Raw genomic sequence first — 15,805 nt, 5'->3', positions numbered from 1 at the left:
ACAGCTCTTGTCACTGCAGAGACATGCTCCTGTGTGCCCTGCTAACTCCGGTCACAATTTACCTTGTTTTTCCACACACATTCTCATCTGTTCTATGCAGGGTCAAACCCTCCATTAAAATATACAAGACAAATCAAGAGATTACAGAGCCAGATTTTAAAATACCTCAAAAATAGTTCAAGATCTCCACTGTTAAGAACTGGAGGCAGCTGCGTAATCCTCGAGGGCTGCTATTTTAAGGATAATTCCAAAAAGAGACACAGTATTGTGGCTGGTTATCAGGAGAATGATATTTCTGGACTACTCTGGCTTTACTCTAAAGAAAATGCAAGGAAAAGAGAAAGACAAGTTAAAGGAGCTACTGCTATCTCCTGCTTGCTCAGACTTCTTTATACTAATGTTTTGTATTACAATATTTAAATGTTTGCTTTTAAAATATTTTAAATGCCTGTTTTTTACAAATGTAATTGGAATTTCAAGTACAATGGTTTGTTATTCATTCCAAATGCAGACTATTCTTCACTGTGTGCGTGTACACATACGTGCACAAATCTCTGTCCTCCCCCTCTTCTGTAAGGAAGTGCTTTGTCAGTTAGTTAAGTGGAATGACTTGCTTTCTGAAGATTATACAGGTACATAATTAGGCCTTTAATTCTAGACACTGTGTACTGAAGAGACTGGAAGAAATATATTTTGCTGTAATTTTAATAGCTTTTAATCCCTTTATTGCAAAAATGCAAATACAGCTTTATAATACACTCATTCAGTCTGCATCGTATTATAAATCCACAGCCTTTTTCAGTAGCATGAAACAGTGATGTGGTATATTAAAAGAAAGTCCCTGAGTGCAGTTCAGTGTGTGTTGTACTTGAAAGTAAATTACGTACTCAGTAATACATTGCACACACAATGCTCCATCTTGGCACATGCTTGGTCATGCACAGCTTTTCCCTTATGAGTTAGTGAGCAAGTAGTGATTCCTTTTCACAAATACCTATGCTAAATATTAAATAATTAAGTTACTAAAGGTAATTAGGAAGCATAATAGGCGTTTTGTTTATAAGTGTGGGAATAAGAGTTGAGACTGACAAATAAGCTTTGCGGTCTTTGATCTAGGTTGTATATTTACTCAGCTTTTCTTTATGGCACTCCGAGCAGTTCATTAGCTTTGGCACTGCAAGGAAACTTTCACTGCTGTCTGAACTGCAATGTCAATAACTAGTCTAGCTGCAAAGAAATCACTTATTTCTTATGCACTTACTTCTGCAACTATTTAATGTTGGGTTTTACTGTGTTGCCAAGGAGTTTCTCATTCGGCATACTGTGGTGGACAGACCATAGCAAATGATGGTATGGGGTATACTCTGCATGTTGTTTATACACAGTCTTCCCTTTAAAAATATGGACATCTGTTCCTCATCACTCTTTCATTCTGTTGCATTGAAGGGTCGCCAATACCTGTGGGCATTGATGTGCAGGTAGAAAGCATTGACAGCATATCTGAAGTTGACATGGTAAGTTGGTGAGATAAAGAATTCCAGCCAAAACTCAGGGTCCCAGAAGCATCCAGATGGATGATACAGAGCAATACATGTAAAGACAGTGAACTCTTAGAAGAGCACAGCCTTGCTGTGAAGCATGGAAGTCATCTTCATTTATGTTAGTAAGTGTTAAGTATAAGCACACATTGACCATTTCCCTAACTAACCCAGAGGAACAGAAAAGAGTGCTCTTATTGGAAATGCCAATCATTCAGTAAGGCCTATAGGCTTCCACATAAACTCTTAGTGCTCTGCACTGTTGAAGATGATGGTTCATGTATTTTGCGTCCTTTCCTTGTGTGGATCTTCATCTTCCTCATCCTTTCTGTCATGGTGGAGCAGTGGATACAACGAATAGAAATATATAAATATAAAAATGAGCTCTAGGAAACACCCTCAACTATAGTTAAGGACATGTAGCAGAGGAATGCAGGATATTTGTTTCTCCTCCGAAATTATCGCTAATAGTGCCACCCAAACATTAGTGACAGTTTGCTTAGTCCTAGAACAGCTGGGCACCTTAACTTGACAAAGAGGTCTCATTTACAGTATCTTCTCATGTCAACTGTAGATCTAATCATTGATGCTGAGATTGCTATGGGTTCTATATGAACCCCTGCATTCCTCTACAATCTCACCCAAATCAGTGGGTTTCACACAGGTATAAAATCATGTTACAGGAGGAGGCCTAATTATCTTTCCAGTATTATTTTCAGAAGTAATTGTTCTATCAAGATGAGTGATGCCTGCCTATAAATGGAAAAGCTAGATAGGCGAGCACAGAGCAGTCAGGCTGTGCAGAAGCTCAGACTGGATTTCCAGCTGCCTCTCCATTTTTTTCCATATGCATATTTGCAGCCATGTTATTTCTCTAAGTAAGATTATTTCATATTTTTAAGAATTGTAAGTCTTGTGAAATTTGTTTATTCTTATGAAATACACCATGGTGTTTCTACATGATTCATTTCATTCACAAAAAATAGACAAATCTAGAAAGCCATCTAATCTTTGTACAAAATGTACAGATTAATGGATTTTACAAGCTGACCCGGAGAATCTATAAAGGAGTTGTAAAGGAACTGTAGTCCATTCTGAGAATAACCTGTGAAAATTTCCACAGGAAAGCATGTATGAAGCATGAACCTGAACTCAGACACCAGTGACAAGGCAAACAGCAGGTATCTCAGAGGTAGCTCCAATCTATATTTAATCTTGCCAAGTGGCATCTCATTTCTTTCACCGAGGATCCTCCATATGATGTTCATAGCAGAAACTGTTCCTTTACACGAGTTGATTATTTTGTTTTGTTTTTTACTGTATGCAAATAAAACATGCATTGTCTTCTTTTATTTTTAATTAAACAAAGGACTTCACAATGACTTTATATCTCAGACATTACTGGAAGGATGAGAGACTTTCATTTCGTAGTACCAAAAACAAAAGTATGACTTTTGATGGAAGACTGATAAAAAAGATCTGGGTACCTGATGTGTTTTTTGTACACTCCAAAAGATCTTTCATCCATGATACAACTGTGGAAAATGTCATGCTCCGAGTGTACCCTGATGGCAATGTACTCTTCAGTCTACGGTAAGAACAATCCTCTTTTATAAGACAATACACAGCTACAATTGTGGGCCCTGTACAGTGAGAAACAACTTGAAATCCTTGCAGTTAGGATACTGATTGGTGTTAAACCATTGGTGGTAGATACTGAGTACTGGTGACAACTAAAAATTCCCAAGGCACCAGTGGGAACATAAATTCAGGATTGATAACTTAAAGATAACATCTTATTAACATATCATTCCCCATCAGAGGATGATGGCAGCTTTTTCATCTGTTGTAAATACCACTGAAGTTTGTCAAATGATAACTCATTGCCTGTAGTTTTAGCAATACCGCAGTAGTTCTACTGCTGAGTGCAGTAAAGCCCCAAATTATTAGCAAAGAACAATCACTTTTTTTTCCTGAATCTTTTAAAACTATCTTGACTATTTTCACTCTGGGATACCTATGAACATAGCACTAATATAAATCAGGGCTGTGGACAGGCACAGAAAGCAGATCACAGCAGTTCCAGAACTGGAACAGCAAGGTCATTAAACGTTCCTCCCTTCTACCTACACGTTATAAGCAGATGTGAATGGTGTGGCAGAAATAGTTTTAATGAAAGTACTTTCCCCTAGGTAGAATCTCTGGGGCCTGTGCATTGCAGAAATTACTGCTCTCCAGTTTGTTACTAATTAGCTCTGTGCTCAGAGGTGATATTTCATCTGATCTGGATAGCTGGAAGAGTTATGCAAGCATTTGAGTTTTTGGCTATGTAATAATTGTGCCAACAAATAAATGAATTTATTTACCCCCTCATACAGAAACCCTTACAATTGCTGTACACCACTTTAAAATAGCGTGAGGCTTTCATGTTTGAGAATCATACTGACCAGCAAGAAACCATGTGGTGAACTATTAATGTTATTGTTATAATCACTGCTGTGCTTCATGAAAGAGAGGAATTAGAGGAAACAGCCCTCAGCTTACAGCAGTGGCTCTCAGTATGAGGGGTATGACTCTGTGATGGGAGCTCCTGCCCTGCATCCTACATCCAATTTGCAAGCTGGTGCCCTACTTTTACAAGTTGCCATCATTCCCTCAGCTCCTTTCCTTACCTTGCCCTAGCCTTGCATTAAATGATGGTGGGTGCTGGGTGACTTCTCCTATTCCAGTGAAGAGCAAATCCCCGGAGTTCCTGACAGGCCTGCAGGTTTCTTCCTGGACATAAGTATCAAGGGCAGATACTGTCCTCTTTCTCACCCTCTCTATCAGTTCTTACTGAACTTAGAGGAAGGGGGTGACATAAGGCTGGTGAACCAAGGTTTTGAAATGATTAAGGTCACATAGAGTATTTGTAGTCATCTGAGTGGCGTTAATGCATACGTTCCTAAAGAATCAGATGCTCATTTAAACCCTCTTTTTGTATTGACAGATTTACATGCAATGGGTAGATTATATTCCAAATTCTTACGTTCAAGATATCTGCAGTTTCGCAGTTTTTCTTCAGTGCCTGGCATACAAGATGTTATTGAAGAAAAATTAAACAAAAATCCAGATTTGGTACTAAAATAGTCTTTTTTTTTTTCAATCCACGTTTTATGGCTGTCCCTATGAATCTGTAGTCAATACCTAAAAGGCAGAAATAACATCTGTAGCTGGAAGTCTTAAGCATCCTTTTAAAGATCTATCACATTTCAACATCTCATTTCAACCCAGTAAAGCCTCATATTTGTAAAAATGTACCTACAGTGTGATTACTGATCACAAATATTCAAAGATCACTGGTATACCTAACGTATGCAATACCACTGATTGCAATTCAACTGATTCAATCTGGGGAAAACTGAAATATCAAAATAAAATATCAAATGACATGTGAGCTGAGACAAGAAAGGGAAGTTTGTCAATATTTACTGTATTTAAATTGCTGCTCCTAGCCTTTTATTTGTTTGTTTATTGGGTTATTTGGTTGATATGCTAGGGGACATTTATCTTCTAAATATCTGTGAAAAAGCAAGTGGAATGAAAAATTAATGTTTTTGTCTATGTTTACCTAATGTTTTTAGAGTATAGAGCATTTTGATGGTATTGAAGAAGAGAAAAGTCTTCCAGAAATCACAGCTTATCTTTTGTGCAATTAGATATAATTAGATATTATAACCATACTATCTGGGAAGATAGCACTTGGAATAATATTTGCTCAGATCTGTAAAATTATCTGCTTCAGTCTATGAGAAAATCAGCTAAGAAATGTGAACTCCCTTTGTAAGTCTTAGTAAGTGTAACCCTTTGAAGCAAAATGTATGAGAGGTTAATGAAGGATCAGAGCAGTGAAGAGTTTATAAATTGAGGGTAATGTACTTGATAAGAAAAAGTATTTGTCTTTAAGAATGTATGTTCTCACCGTCTTAGTTTTATATCACTATCTCAAAGAAATTTTAGAACATCTAATAGGAGCAGAAAATTCAATCATTAGGATTCTAACCAGCAGGTTGCTTGGAGATCTCAATCAGATGCCTGCACAGTCCAGAGAAAGTGTGAAATTTTTCATTTACTGCTTGTTTTTCTTTTCCTTTCTGCAGAATAACAGTTTCTGCTATGTGTTTCATGGATTTCAGTAGGTTTCCTCTGGATACCCAGAACTGTTCTTTAGAACTGGAAAGCTGTAAGTTTAATTCATGCCTGCTCCTCGCATGTGCATTCTTACCTGCACTCCATCTTGTTGATAATATCTTTACCACCTGTATGTGACTGGAATCCTTCAACCTGTACATATCAAACAGCTTTGGATCCAGTTTTAGATATTTCCATAACTCAACCACAGGGAGACAGAAAAACTATCATACGCTCTGCTTTGTTTTGTCTGGGTTGATGGTCCAAAACTGCAATCCAAAATATTTTCTTTATCAAAAATCATGCTTTATTTGAGGGAAAAAATGCAAGTAAAAAGTAAAATAGGATGTCAGTATTTGACCTCATGGAAAAACGAAAATGATTACTTGTGTTACTGTGAAATGTTTGCTTTCTCACCCCTGACTCAGTGGTTTGTATTAAGCTGTAGAACCGGACAAAGAAAGGTAATTGTGTCCTTGCAGAGCATTTTGATATCTCAAGATTTATTCTTTTTTGTACTGGGAGCTGAGATGCTAGTTAGGAACAAATTGGCTACGCTCAGGCAGTCTGCTCAGGCAGTATGGCAGCTCCCGAGCCACATCCCTGTGCCCTGGGACCCTGGTCACACCCGTGACCCCCCTCTGTCATGTGAACTGCTGGCATGGCACAGGACTCCATCTGCAACAAGGTGCGATATGGCTTTTGCTATTTTTTTTGACATCAGCTAACTGGCAAATGGATATTAAAAATGTTTCTTTGTGGTTTTCTCAAATTGTTCTGAGTGGTCTCTCATTGCCAAGAAAAGAGAGCAGAAGTGTTATTCCAGCAGAGCTGATTTAGTTTTTACCTTCTCACAGATGCATACAACGAAGATGATCTGATGTTATACTGGAAACATGGAAACGAGTCCTTGAGCACAGATGAGCACATCTCCCTCTCCCAGTTTTTCATCGAAGAATTCAGTGCTTCCAGTGGACTTGCATTTTACAGCAGTACTGGTATAGTAAGACCCTGTCATTCGAAAAGAAGGGCACACAGCCATACTGACTGTCTTTCTCCTTCAAATTCATTGCTAGTAAATGTTTCTTATTGCTGAGAGATCTGTTAAAATGAGGGCTGTCAATCACATTGGTCTGTTAGCCTCAGCCCTAGCTTCTCTTCACATTACCTGCATAACCCTTGCTCAAGAAGGGAACTCCGTGTTTTATTGTCTAAAATCTCATTTTCTTGATCTGTAAATTGCTGTTAAGAATCTACTGACTTTAAAAATTCTACATGAGAGTGTTTATAACCTACTGAGGTCAAATTCGTGGCTTGCTTAATGTACCATTCATGTATAAAAGTTGCAGAAAAAAATCCTTTTATGTCATGGCTACATTGTTTACATACAGGTGTCTGCCCCAAACAGTATTTTATTCCTAATTATGGATCTTGAACACTTTCTAGCAAACTGTACAAGGCTGTAGGAGTTTATTATGATTTCAATTTCATGCAAAGTGGTTTTTATTTTCTTTGTATTTGTACATATTTGTACATGCAATTACAAACTTTGAAATATTTCTCTATGTAAGTAGTCTAAACATACCTTCCTTAACCAGATAAAATGTCATGCATGCTACTGTACTTCCTAGTCTGAAATGATTCATTTCAGAGGGGTTATTGTACTTTATATACAGGCAGATTAATGAAATGGAAATGATTCCATATAATATGTTAAATGTTCAATTCACTGAAAAAAAACAACCCTCTAATGCATGCAGGAAGGCTGCAAATGGACTTACCTAGTATATCTTAACTACAGGATAGCTTCTTTTTGCCTTTTAGAAAGATTAAGGATTCAAGTTTGCAATGAGGACTCAGTGGCTGACATTTAATGCAGAAATTCCAATTTAAATTACTCTGCAGCCTAAGCAATGAGAAATCCACAGCTTGATCAGCTTCTTCATCCTTATCTCTTGCTTGTATATGAGCTAAGAAGAGCTCCAGCTTTCAAGAGCCACTGTCACATGAGAATTGGTGATACCTAGCTATTGCATTTGTACCTTGCTGAGAGCCATGTCAAATTTGTCCTTGTTGCAAGACGGAGGCTGGGATAGCTTCTGCCAAACGGCTATCAGTGTCCACACTGCATTCTGGGAACTCAGCTATTCTCACCAAAAAGCACTCATGCAAGCAAAGATGGCCTTATGCACAACAGTGCAACCTCATACCACCCCTGTACTTTTCAGGACCTTTACAGCACCTCTGACTTTGTAAAAAGTAACACTTAAATGCAGATGTTTTGGAGATAAGCTAACTCAGCAGGGTAAAGACGGAAGAAAAGACTTTAAGTCACAGGTGACCACTGGAAGGAACCAGGGGATAAATGCACGTACCGTATCTATTAGCCGTCATCATTGACATTTGTAGGCATACACTTTTCTTTGGCTTTGAGTTCTGGTGGTCAGTCAGGAGCTTCCACTTTCTCCTTTTCTTTTGATTCTTGTTGAAAGAAAGTGTTTACATGCAAAACCTCCTCCCCAACAGAAGTGAGGAATAGCAGAGGACTATCAGCATAACTCTAATGGCGGCCATCTCCTCCTGAAGATTCTTGGACAAAAAAATGGACAAAAATGCTGCTCACAGAGCATCTTTCTGCACTTCAGGTTGTGTGTCATCTTTCCTGTGAATCTCAGTGAACCACACGTGTAGCATGTAGCCTCTTGGAGCTCCCTGGCCATTTGTAAGACAATTGTTTTTAAAACTGAAGCCCTGAAAGAACACAGGACATGTTTAATCTTAAGTTGAGTAATTGCTAAGATATTCCTTTATAAAGTGACTCCTTGTGATGGCATGACAGTTCCTATACAGGCTCATTTCTGTCTGCAGTTGTATAGAAAAGGCAGATGCTGCACAGCCAGCCATGTTGCCTTCTTTTCACCCCACTGTATACAGTTTTCTCCTGCACGTGTGCTTTGCTGCACAAAGTCTGCCCCAAAAGTCACTAGATGGCACCCTTTCCTTTAAAGTCAGCGCTGGGCAGGCAAACATCTGAACAAGGCAAACGTGTGGCACATATTTATAGTGAAGAAGCAATGCTTCTTTGCCAAGGTAGCTGTATTTTAACGCAGTATGGATGGACAGTTTGAAAAGCGCTATATGAAAGCAGGGTGACAACGATATTTCACAGGTATTTACTATTACTGATGTGGATGCCCAGGCAGAGCTGATAAACAGAGGTCACAAATAACACAGTTCTCATTTTCTCCCCTACCCTTTTCCTCTCCTTTTTTTCAACAGGCTGGTACAATCGTCTTTTCATAAACTTTGCACTCCGGAGACATATTTTCTTTTTTGTGCTACAATCCTATTTCCCAGCCATGCTGATGGTGATGCTGTCTTGGGTTTCTTTTTGGATTGACAGAAGAGCCGTTCCTGCCAGGGTATCACTAGGTAAACCTTTACCTTATATTCTTTTGGGAAGTACAGAATGGATAGGGAAGAGATTTTGAAGTTACCTTCGCTTCTTATTTACACAAGACAAGTATATCAGATAATTGCCTGAATAATTTTATACAAACTCCTTTAGTCAACCTCTGTGTTTGGAAATCGGATGTTTCTTCAGACTGGCTTTGATGTACTAGCAGCTAACACACCACAGAAGGAAAGAATGATGATTCTGCAGATTTCTCGAGGTAGAGTTTTACTTCATAATTTTTTATTTTTCTTTCTCAGTGACATTTTCCCCACTACCCCCAGGTATTCACATCGATCCTTAAATTCATGGCTCATGAGAGACACTTCACAGGCAGAGCAATATCCATCTAAAAGCTTTGTAGCTTCGCTTATTTTCTAGAAGCAGTTGATATCTTCCTACCAACTTGGAATCATTTTCCTGACTTGTCCTGGTTAGCAAAGCCTTTCTTTGTCAGGCACTTTGAATATGTTTGCTTTGGTGCCTTAACCCTGCAAGGCATGCAGGCTGCTGCGGAAGGCCAAGCGTAAGTTGGGCATCTCTCTGCTCTTGTTTTTTTAATTCAGAACACTACAGGTTGGAATAAAAAGAATGATTACTGTAGGGTTCTTTTAATAACATTGTTGTTTTCTCAGTGATGACATTTGACATCACTTCAAGACTGATTCCAAAAGCTGACTGTTGTTTTATTTCCTAGACAAGTGAAAACTTTGAGAATCTTTGCTAGAGAAACAAAATATCATGTCCTCAGGCAGCCCCTAAAGTTGATCTATAGGTATATTAATCAGCCTTTCTACTAACGGAGTCTAAAACTATTAACATAAGATATATAACTATATTAATCTAAAAACCAAATTATGATACCTGGTTTTATTAATGCATTTGCCAATTTATTTGTAAGAAATGTAACTTCACGTTTAAAAAGAAAGTTTAAATTCTCAGTAAGTCATTTGTAATGTTGTCAGAATGTTTTTGCTGATCATGTTCATTAATTTGTATAAGGGTTTATTCAACAGGTTATGCATCAGGAGTTTAATGAATAACACACATTCAATTAGCATAAGCATACATAATTTATAGGCAATGTTATCAACAAAGTTTATAAAGCTTAGCTCTCTAGCCTAAAGTACACACATTTTTAATAAACAGATTTCCTCCTAAAAAGTATTTCTTAAACTCCAACTTTCAACATAAGGAACTTGCAGAGAGAAAGGGAAAACTCTTGCATATTATGGCGGACTTGAACTAGCATAAAATTGGAGAGAGGCTGTGCTGAGAACCAAGTGAAAGACCATGCTGTTTGCCACTGCAGTCTCTCAGAGACTGAGTTACTGAGATGTCATCGCTTTCAATGTATTAAAAGTAGGGCCTGGGTTGGATTTTATTTTTCTTTTAATTATAATTATAATTTTCTCCAAGACAGAACACAGCAAAGTGAGGTGAACAGAGCCACATCAGAGTAGAAATTGAAAAGATGAGGTTGAAATCCTAGACACGCTGAAGTCAACAAACATTCTGTAGTTTCAATGAGTATAGCATTTTTTACTATACAACGTTTTTAGAATCAAGAAATTATGTCAGAGACATACAAATTGACATATGTTGCCAAGAAATACAATTTTAGAAGGGCTTGGGAGGGAAATTGGTGGCTTACTTGTAAAGTTCGAGGATGAGAAAGTGTATAGCAGACACTGGCTCTGGGAAAGAAGACCACAAACCTGCCTTCACTGCTCTATAGGAGTCATAGAAAAGCTGTCATAGAAGGTGTTCCTTGTACTGCTGAATTACCAGCATTGTGTCCCCACTGCTCGAACATGGTGGGCTGAAGCTTTGACTGCACACACTGAGTGGAGGCAGATAGGACTGCTTCAGTGTTGTTTTTGATAGGTGGCTTACATAGCTTACTCTACTTCTCAGATCCTGTGCTGTGAAGTTAAAGGCAGTCTCAATCACCCACCTTCACATAGCTGTGCTGTCCAAGCAATCAGTGATGAGATAAACAGAACCAGCTGGCCTGTATTATGATAACCTCCCCTTCTTCTTTGGCAGGCATAACTACGGTGCTGACAATGTCAACCATCATCACAGGAGTAAGTGCCTCAATGCCTCAAGTGTCTTACATAAAGGCTGTGGATGTGTATTTATGGATCAGCTTCCTTTTTGTCTTCCTGTCTGTTATCGAATATGCAGCAGTGAACTATCTCACCACAATTGAAGAGAGAAAGCAACTCAAGAAAAGGGGCAAGGTACAACCATTTGCATTTTTTTGCCTTTAAAAGCATCACAGAAGTCACAGAGTAATCCTGATTCAAAAATGTGATGATCTCTGACTCTCCTCTGTTTCACATTTTTTTTTTTTTTGTGGTTGAAGGGAAGAAATGTATCATTCTCACAGATCTTGAGAAGGTCCAAAGTTACTCTACCTTCCTTTTCTTCTAACAGAGATTAGGGGCACAACTCCTGATTATTATTATTTTTCTTCACACAGAGGAAAGTACCTCTCATTTTGTTTCTCAGTTTTCCTATTGTCTAGTGATAGGACTAGAGGGAATGGCTTCAAGCTGCGCCAGGGAAGATTCAGGCTGGACATTAGGAAATATTACTTCTCTGAAAGGGTGGTCAGGCACTGGAATGGGCTGCCCAGAGAGGTGGTGGAGTCACCGGCCCTGCTGGTGTTTAAAGAGCGTTTGGATGTTGTGTTGAGGGACATGATTTAGCGAGAACCATTGATGAAGGGTGAATGGTTGGACTGGATGATCCTGTGGGTCTTTTCCAACCTTAGTGATTCTATGATTCTATGATTCTATTGTCCAAGAGAATGTTTTCATCTTTTTCCTCCCCCTGAGATATATCCCAGACTATACTCATGCGATGTTTCTTGTAAAGCAGGAATTTATTTATCCTTTTTCTGCTCCCTCACTTTCAGTTAGGCAGATGGGTTTAATGACTTTTTTTTTGTCCTGAGACCAGATGAATGATTAGGTCCCTTTCACCCAGAAAAGCGTGCCTGAAGCAGAAATGTTTACAAGTCAAACATTTGCTTTCTATGAAGCACTCATTAAAAAAAAAATACTCCTTCAAGAACATCCCCACATGTGAAACCATTCATTGCAATATCACAAGTGGAAGAACACACAAAGGATGCATATGTTGCCCACACAATTTCATAATCCTATCAAAAAACACGGTCATGTTTGAAGTAATTTCCCACAGACCTACAGATGAATCAGAATTTGATTTTCCTATTTCACAAGCAAGGGCACATGCAAGTCAGCTGGCAACAACCACTCAGACAAGTGTGCTTTGTCACATATATGCCTTTATTTGCACATGTGCTGCACAAGGGGCCAGGCCCCACAGGTAGTAGCATCTGGGCTAAGCGCACTCTGTGAGGTAGCCACGTTCTCCCTATGATTGCAATATGAAGAGCAGCACTGGAGATAAAGCTTTGTTTATTTTCTGTTTTATTTATTTATCCTTTACTAAAATGGCTCCTGCTAGATTCACAATAACTATTTTTTGTTGCCAGGCCTCAGGAATGTATAATATTGATGCAGTGCAGGCAATGGCTTTTGACGGCTGCTACCATGACCCTGATGTTGAGATGGACCTGCCCGCTTTCGCTGACCGCTGTGAAGAGAATGAAACCCGAGCACGAGCAATCAGTGTCTCCAACGTGGGTACAACACGCATCAAGAGGAAGAGATCTTTTAAGGGAAACGTGGGCAGGATTATTCTACAGAACAATCACGTCATTGACACATATTCCAGGATTATATTTCCCAGCGTGTATATTGTGTTCAACTTTTTTTACTGGGGTTTGTACATATGAACAAAAATCATTATAAGCTAGATTTTATCTTGGGTATGTGGATAATGCAACGGCAGTAGAGGAAAGGGTTAAAAGCTTCTGAAACTGGCTTCTGCATCAATCCAAGGCTGGTTTGGTTAACAGCAAAACTGCTGATGGAAAAACTCTCATGGTCTGATTTTTCAGCTGGACTGCTCATAATTGATCATCCAATGTGTGTGCTACTGCTGCAGTATCACCGAATGAGCTCGCTCACTAAGGGAGCCTTTTATCACACAGCTAAACAGATAGCAGCTCCTGGCCAATGTATTATCCAGTGTCCATCTATGCTCCAACCATTCCTCTTTAATCAGCCCTTCTGTTTGTTCACCACTTGTTATCCAGTCGTTTTGCAGTCAGTACCAATCACCTTCAAATGGCCCTTACCCCAGTTTCACTTACTGCATTTCTGTTTTGTTAGACAACCTGTATGCACCTCAGGAGCCTTTGCTCTTTGATGGTAAGGAAATGGGGAAAGTTACTGTGACTTAGCAGTGGGTTAGACATCAGCAGAAAAGCAGGAAGAGTTGAAGAGGCTTTGTACACTGTGCATAATCAATGCCTCAAGAAAAATCTTCTTCCTGTCAGCTGTCCCTGTCAATGTGTGTCCCCTGTCAGCTTTCCACTAGACTACTGGGAAGGACCTCTATTTTGGAGAAATCTTGCTCACCAGTCCCCAGGATAGCACAGGAATAATGACCCAAACCAATGCACTTGGGGTCTTACAGCCACCTCCCAGTGAGTAAATAGCATCACCTACACAAGGTGTACCCTTCATGTGACACCCCCACATCCATGCCTCACGTGCACCTATGCTAATCACCTGCTTTCTGCCTAACTGCTCATTTCAGAAACCCAGCTTTGAGAAAGGTATTTTAGAATACTTTATCAAGAGAGCAAACAAACCTGTTTCTTCTGACAAAACTTGGGATTTTGTCCCACCCTTGGCTTCTGAGATTGAAAGTTACAGGGAAGAGAAGCCATTCATGCCTGCATGCGATGCTGGTCCCCGTCACGGGCCAGGTTACTACACTGAGACCTGAGATACACGGGAAATAAAAAGAATCAGCTGTGCCAAAACAGAGCCACATACAGGAATCCTACTGGTCCCAGATGAATCCTGCATGGAAATAAATACCCTTACTGGGTAAGGGTACTGGCTAAGAAAGTAACACTTCTGGCTAAGAAAGTTGAAATAAGGATGTTCAGGTACACAACAAAAGTGTTCACAACTCCAGAAAAGAATCAAGAATACTTTTTGTGACTTCTCAGAGTAAGAAGCATTTTTCACTTAAATTTCCTGGTTTTATCTGTCATTTAATGAAGTGGGTTTAAATTTACAAAGTTGGTTCAAGATGATAATTTGTGGTGGCAAAAAAAACATCAAAAGGTCACTGCTTGGTTAAGATTATTAGGAAATTGGAATAAATTTGGAAGTCTGAACCACTCTCTGGTTTATTTGATTTTCCTGCTCTAATATTGTTTGCTCATAGTATGGTAATGTCTCTTACTGTTTCAAAAAGCTGCATTTGTCAAGCTCCCAGTTACAGAGCTGGAAAAGCTAGCCACACATTGCATCCCGAGTGATTGAAATCTGATGGAATGAGTGGGTACTTTGGCAGCCAAGTCCCTGCCAAACAAATGATCAGAGCTAAGGCGGCTTTGATACTCTTCCAGGAAATCCTGTCATGGAAAGGAGAACCGTACCAGGCATGACAATGCTGGGAACGTAAAGTCAAAGGACACACAGGGCTTTGGCAACAGCAACAGCACAGCAGACCTCAAGCTGAGCAGATGTGTAGTATAAATATATTAAAAAATTACCATGACATGCTTGTTACTTCACCACTATTGTGAACGCATCCCGCACAGATGCTCCAGATTTCCTGAGAAGATCCCATCTAATTGCTCCAGATGTGTGTCCTAAACTTGTACTGTGAGCTAATGTAACAGCACTGTTTTCCCATCATTTCTTTCTCGGCCTTAGAGGAAGAAGTATTTACCCTGTAGCCAAAAGTGAATCTTCAGTCTCCAACAGAAAAAAATACCCCAAATGATTCTCGACCCAAGATAATTCTGTCTTCTAGATTACCTATAGGATCTGCAACAGCAGGAGCTCTCCAGTCTGGCCTACCCAAGACCAGCATAGGCTGGCCACCAAACTGTCCCATACATGAAAGCATATAGGACAAAGGTTTCATACCTACATTTACTTTCCCAGAACATCCTATACAGGTGCCTGAAAATAGCTTAGTTTTCTTTGATAGAAGAAACTGTTATTTATTTTGCAACTGTGAATGTAACCTTTGGAGGTGTTCTCATCATGGTAAGCATATATAGCAATTTCATGATAGCAGTGGGGATTGTTTCTTATAATGATAATACTGCACATGTTTTTCAGCAAAGCTTATAATTTTTATCTTCTTGATGCACTGACAGGGAGGAAACCAGGATCAATTATACTTCACAGATCCTTACTTGTAAAATATATTTAATTACATTATGTTATTAACACTATTATTTACACTATTATTTTTATTTTGCTTAGAGGGCTTCCTGAGCATTATCTGACTAAAATCCACATGACCTTGTTGTGAAGTTTGTTTTACCTTCCATAAGGGGACAGTAATAAATACTTTTGGTCAGGTTTTCTGGACAAATCAGCATGGAGGTCCTTAAAGAAGTGTTCACAAGTATTCCCCATTCCTGTTATTTGTGGCTGTTTTTGCAGTCAGCTAAATATAGTTCTGCTTCCCACAGCGTTTGCTAAAAGCTAAAATGTCACAGATGTTA

At 39.1% G+C, this 15,805-nt stretch overlaps 1 protein-coding gene across 8 annotated transcripts in view; it reads left to right on the top strand.

Moving 5' to 3' along the window:
• The window catches only part of GABRR3 (gamma-aminobutyric acid type A receptor rho3 subunit), a 35,995-nt gene extending 20,249 nt beyond the window's left edge, over nt 1-15,746 (top strand). For 6 of the 8 annotated variants that reach the window (XM_040664210.2, XM_040664193.2, XM_040664188.2 and 3 more), the window contains 7 exons: nt 1,447-1,514; nt 2,908-3,131; nt 5,678-5,760; nt 6,566-6,706; nt 8,988-9,140; nt 11,212-11,408; nt 12,692-15,742. In XM_040664210.2, coding sequence (XP_040520144.1) covers nt 1,447-1,514; nt 2,908-3,131; nt 5,678-5,760; nt 6,566-6,706; nt 8,988-9,140; nt 11,212-11,408; nt 12,692-12,994 — 1,169 coding nt within the window. In that variant the 3' untranslated portion in view covers nt 12,995-15,742. Of the gene's footprint in view, nt 1-1,446; nt 1,515-2,907; nt 3,132-5,677; nt 5,761-6,565; nt 6,707-8,987; nt 9,141-11,211; nt 11,409-12,691 lie in introns of all 8 variants that reach the window. The other 2 variants (XM_040664198.2, XM_015298039.4) reach the window with 2 other exon arrangements.
• Nucleotides 15,747-15,805: the final 59 nt, after the last annotated feature.

Source organism: Gallus gallus, chromosome 1, assembly GCF_016699485.2.
Source record: "Gallus gallus isolate bGalGal1 chromosome 1, bGalGal1.mat.broiler.GRCg7b, whole genome shotgun sequence".
In the NCBI taxonomy this organism is placed as follows: Eukaryota; Metazoa; Chordata; class Aves; order Galliformes; family Phasianidae; genus Gallus; species Gallus gallus.
Note: the sequence above shows the minus strand (reverse complement) of the source record. Positions and strands in the feature narration are given on the sequence as shown.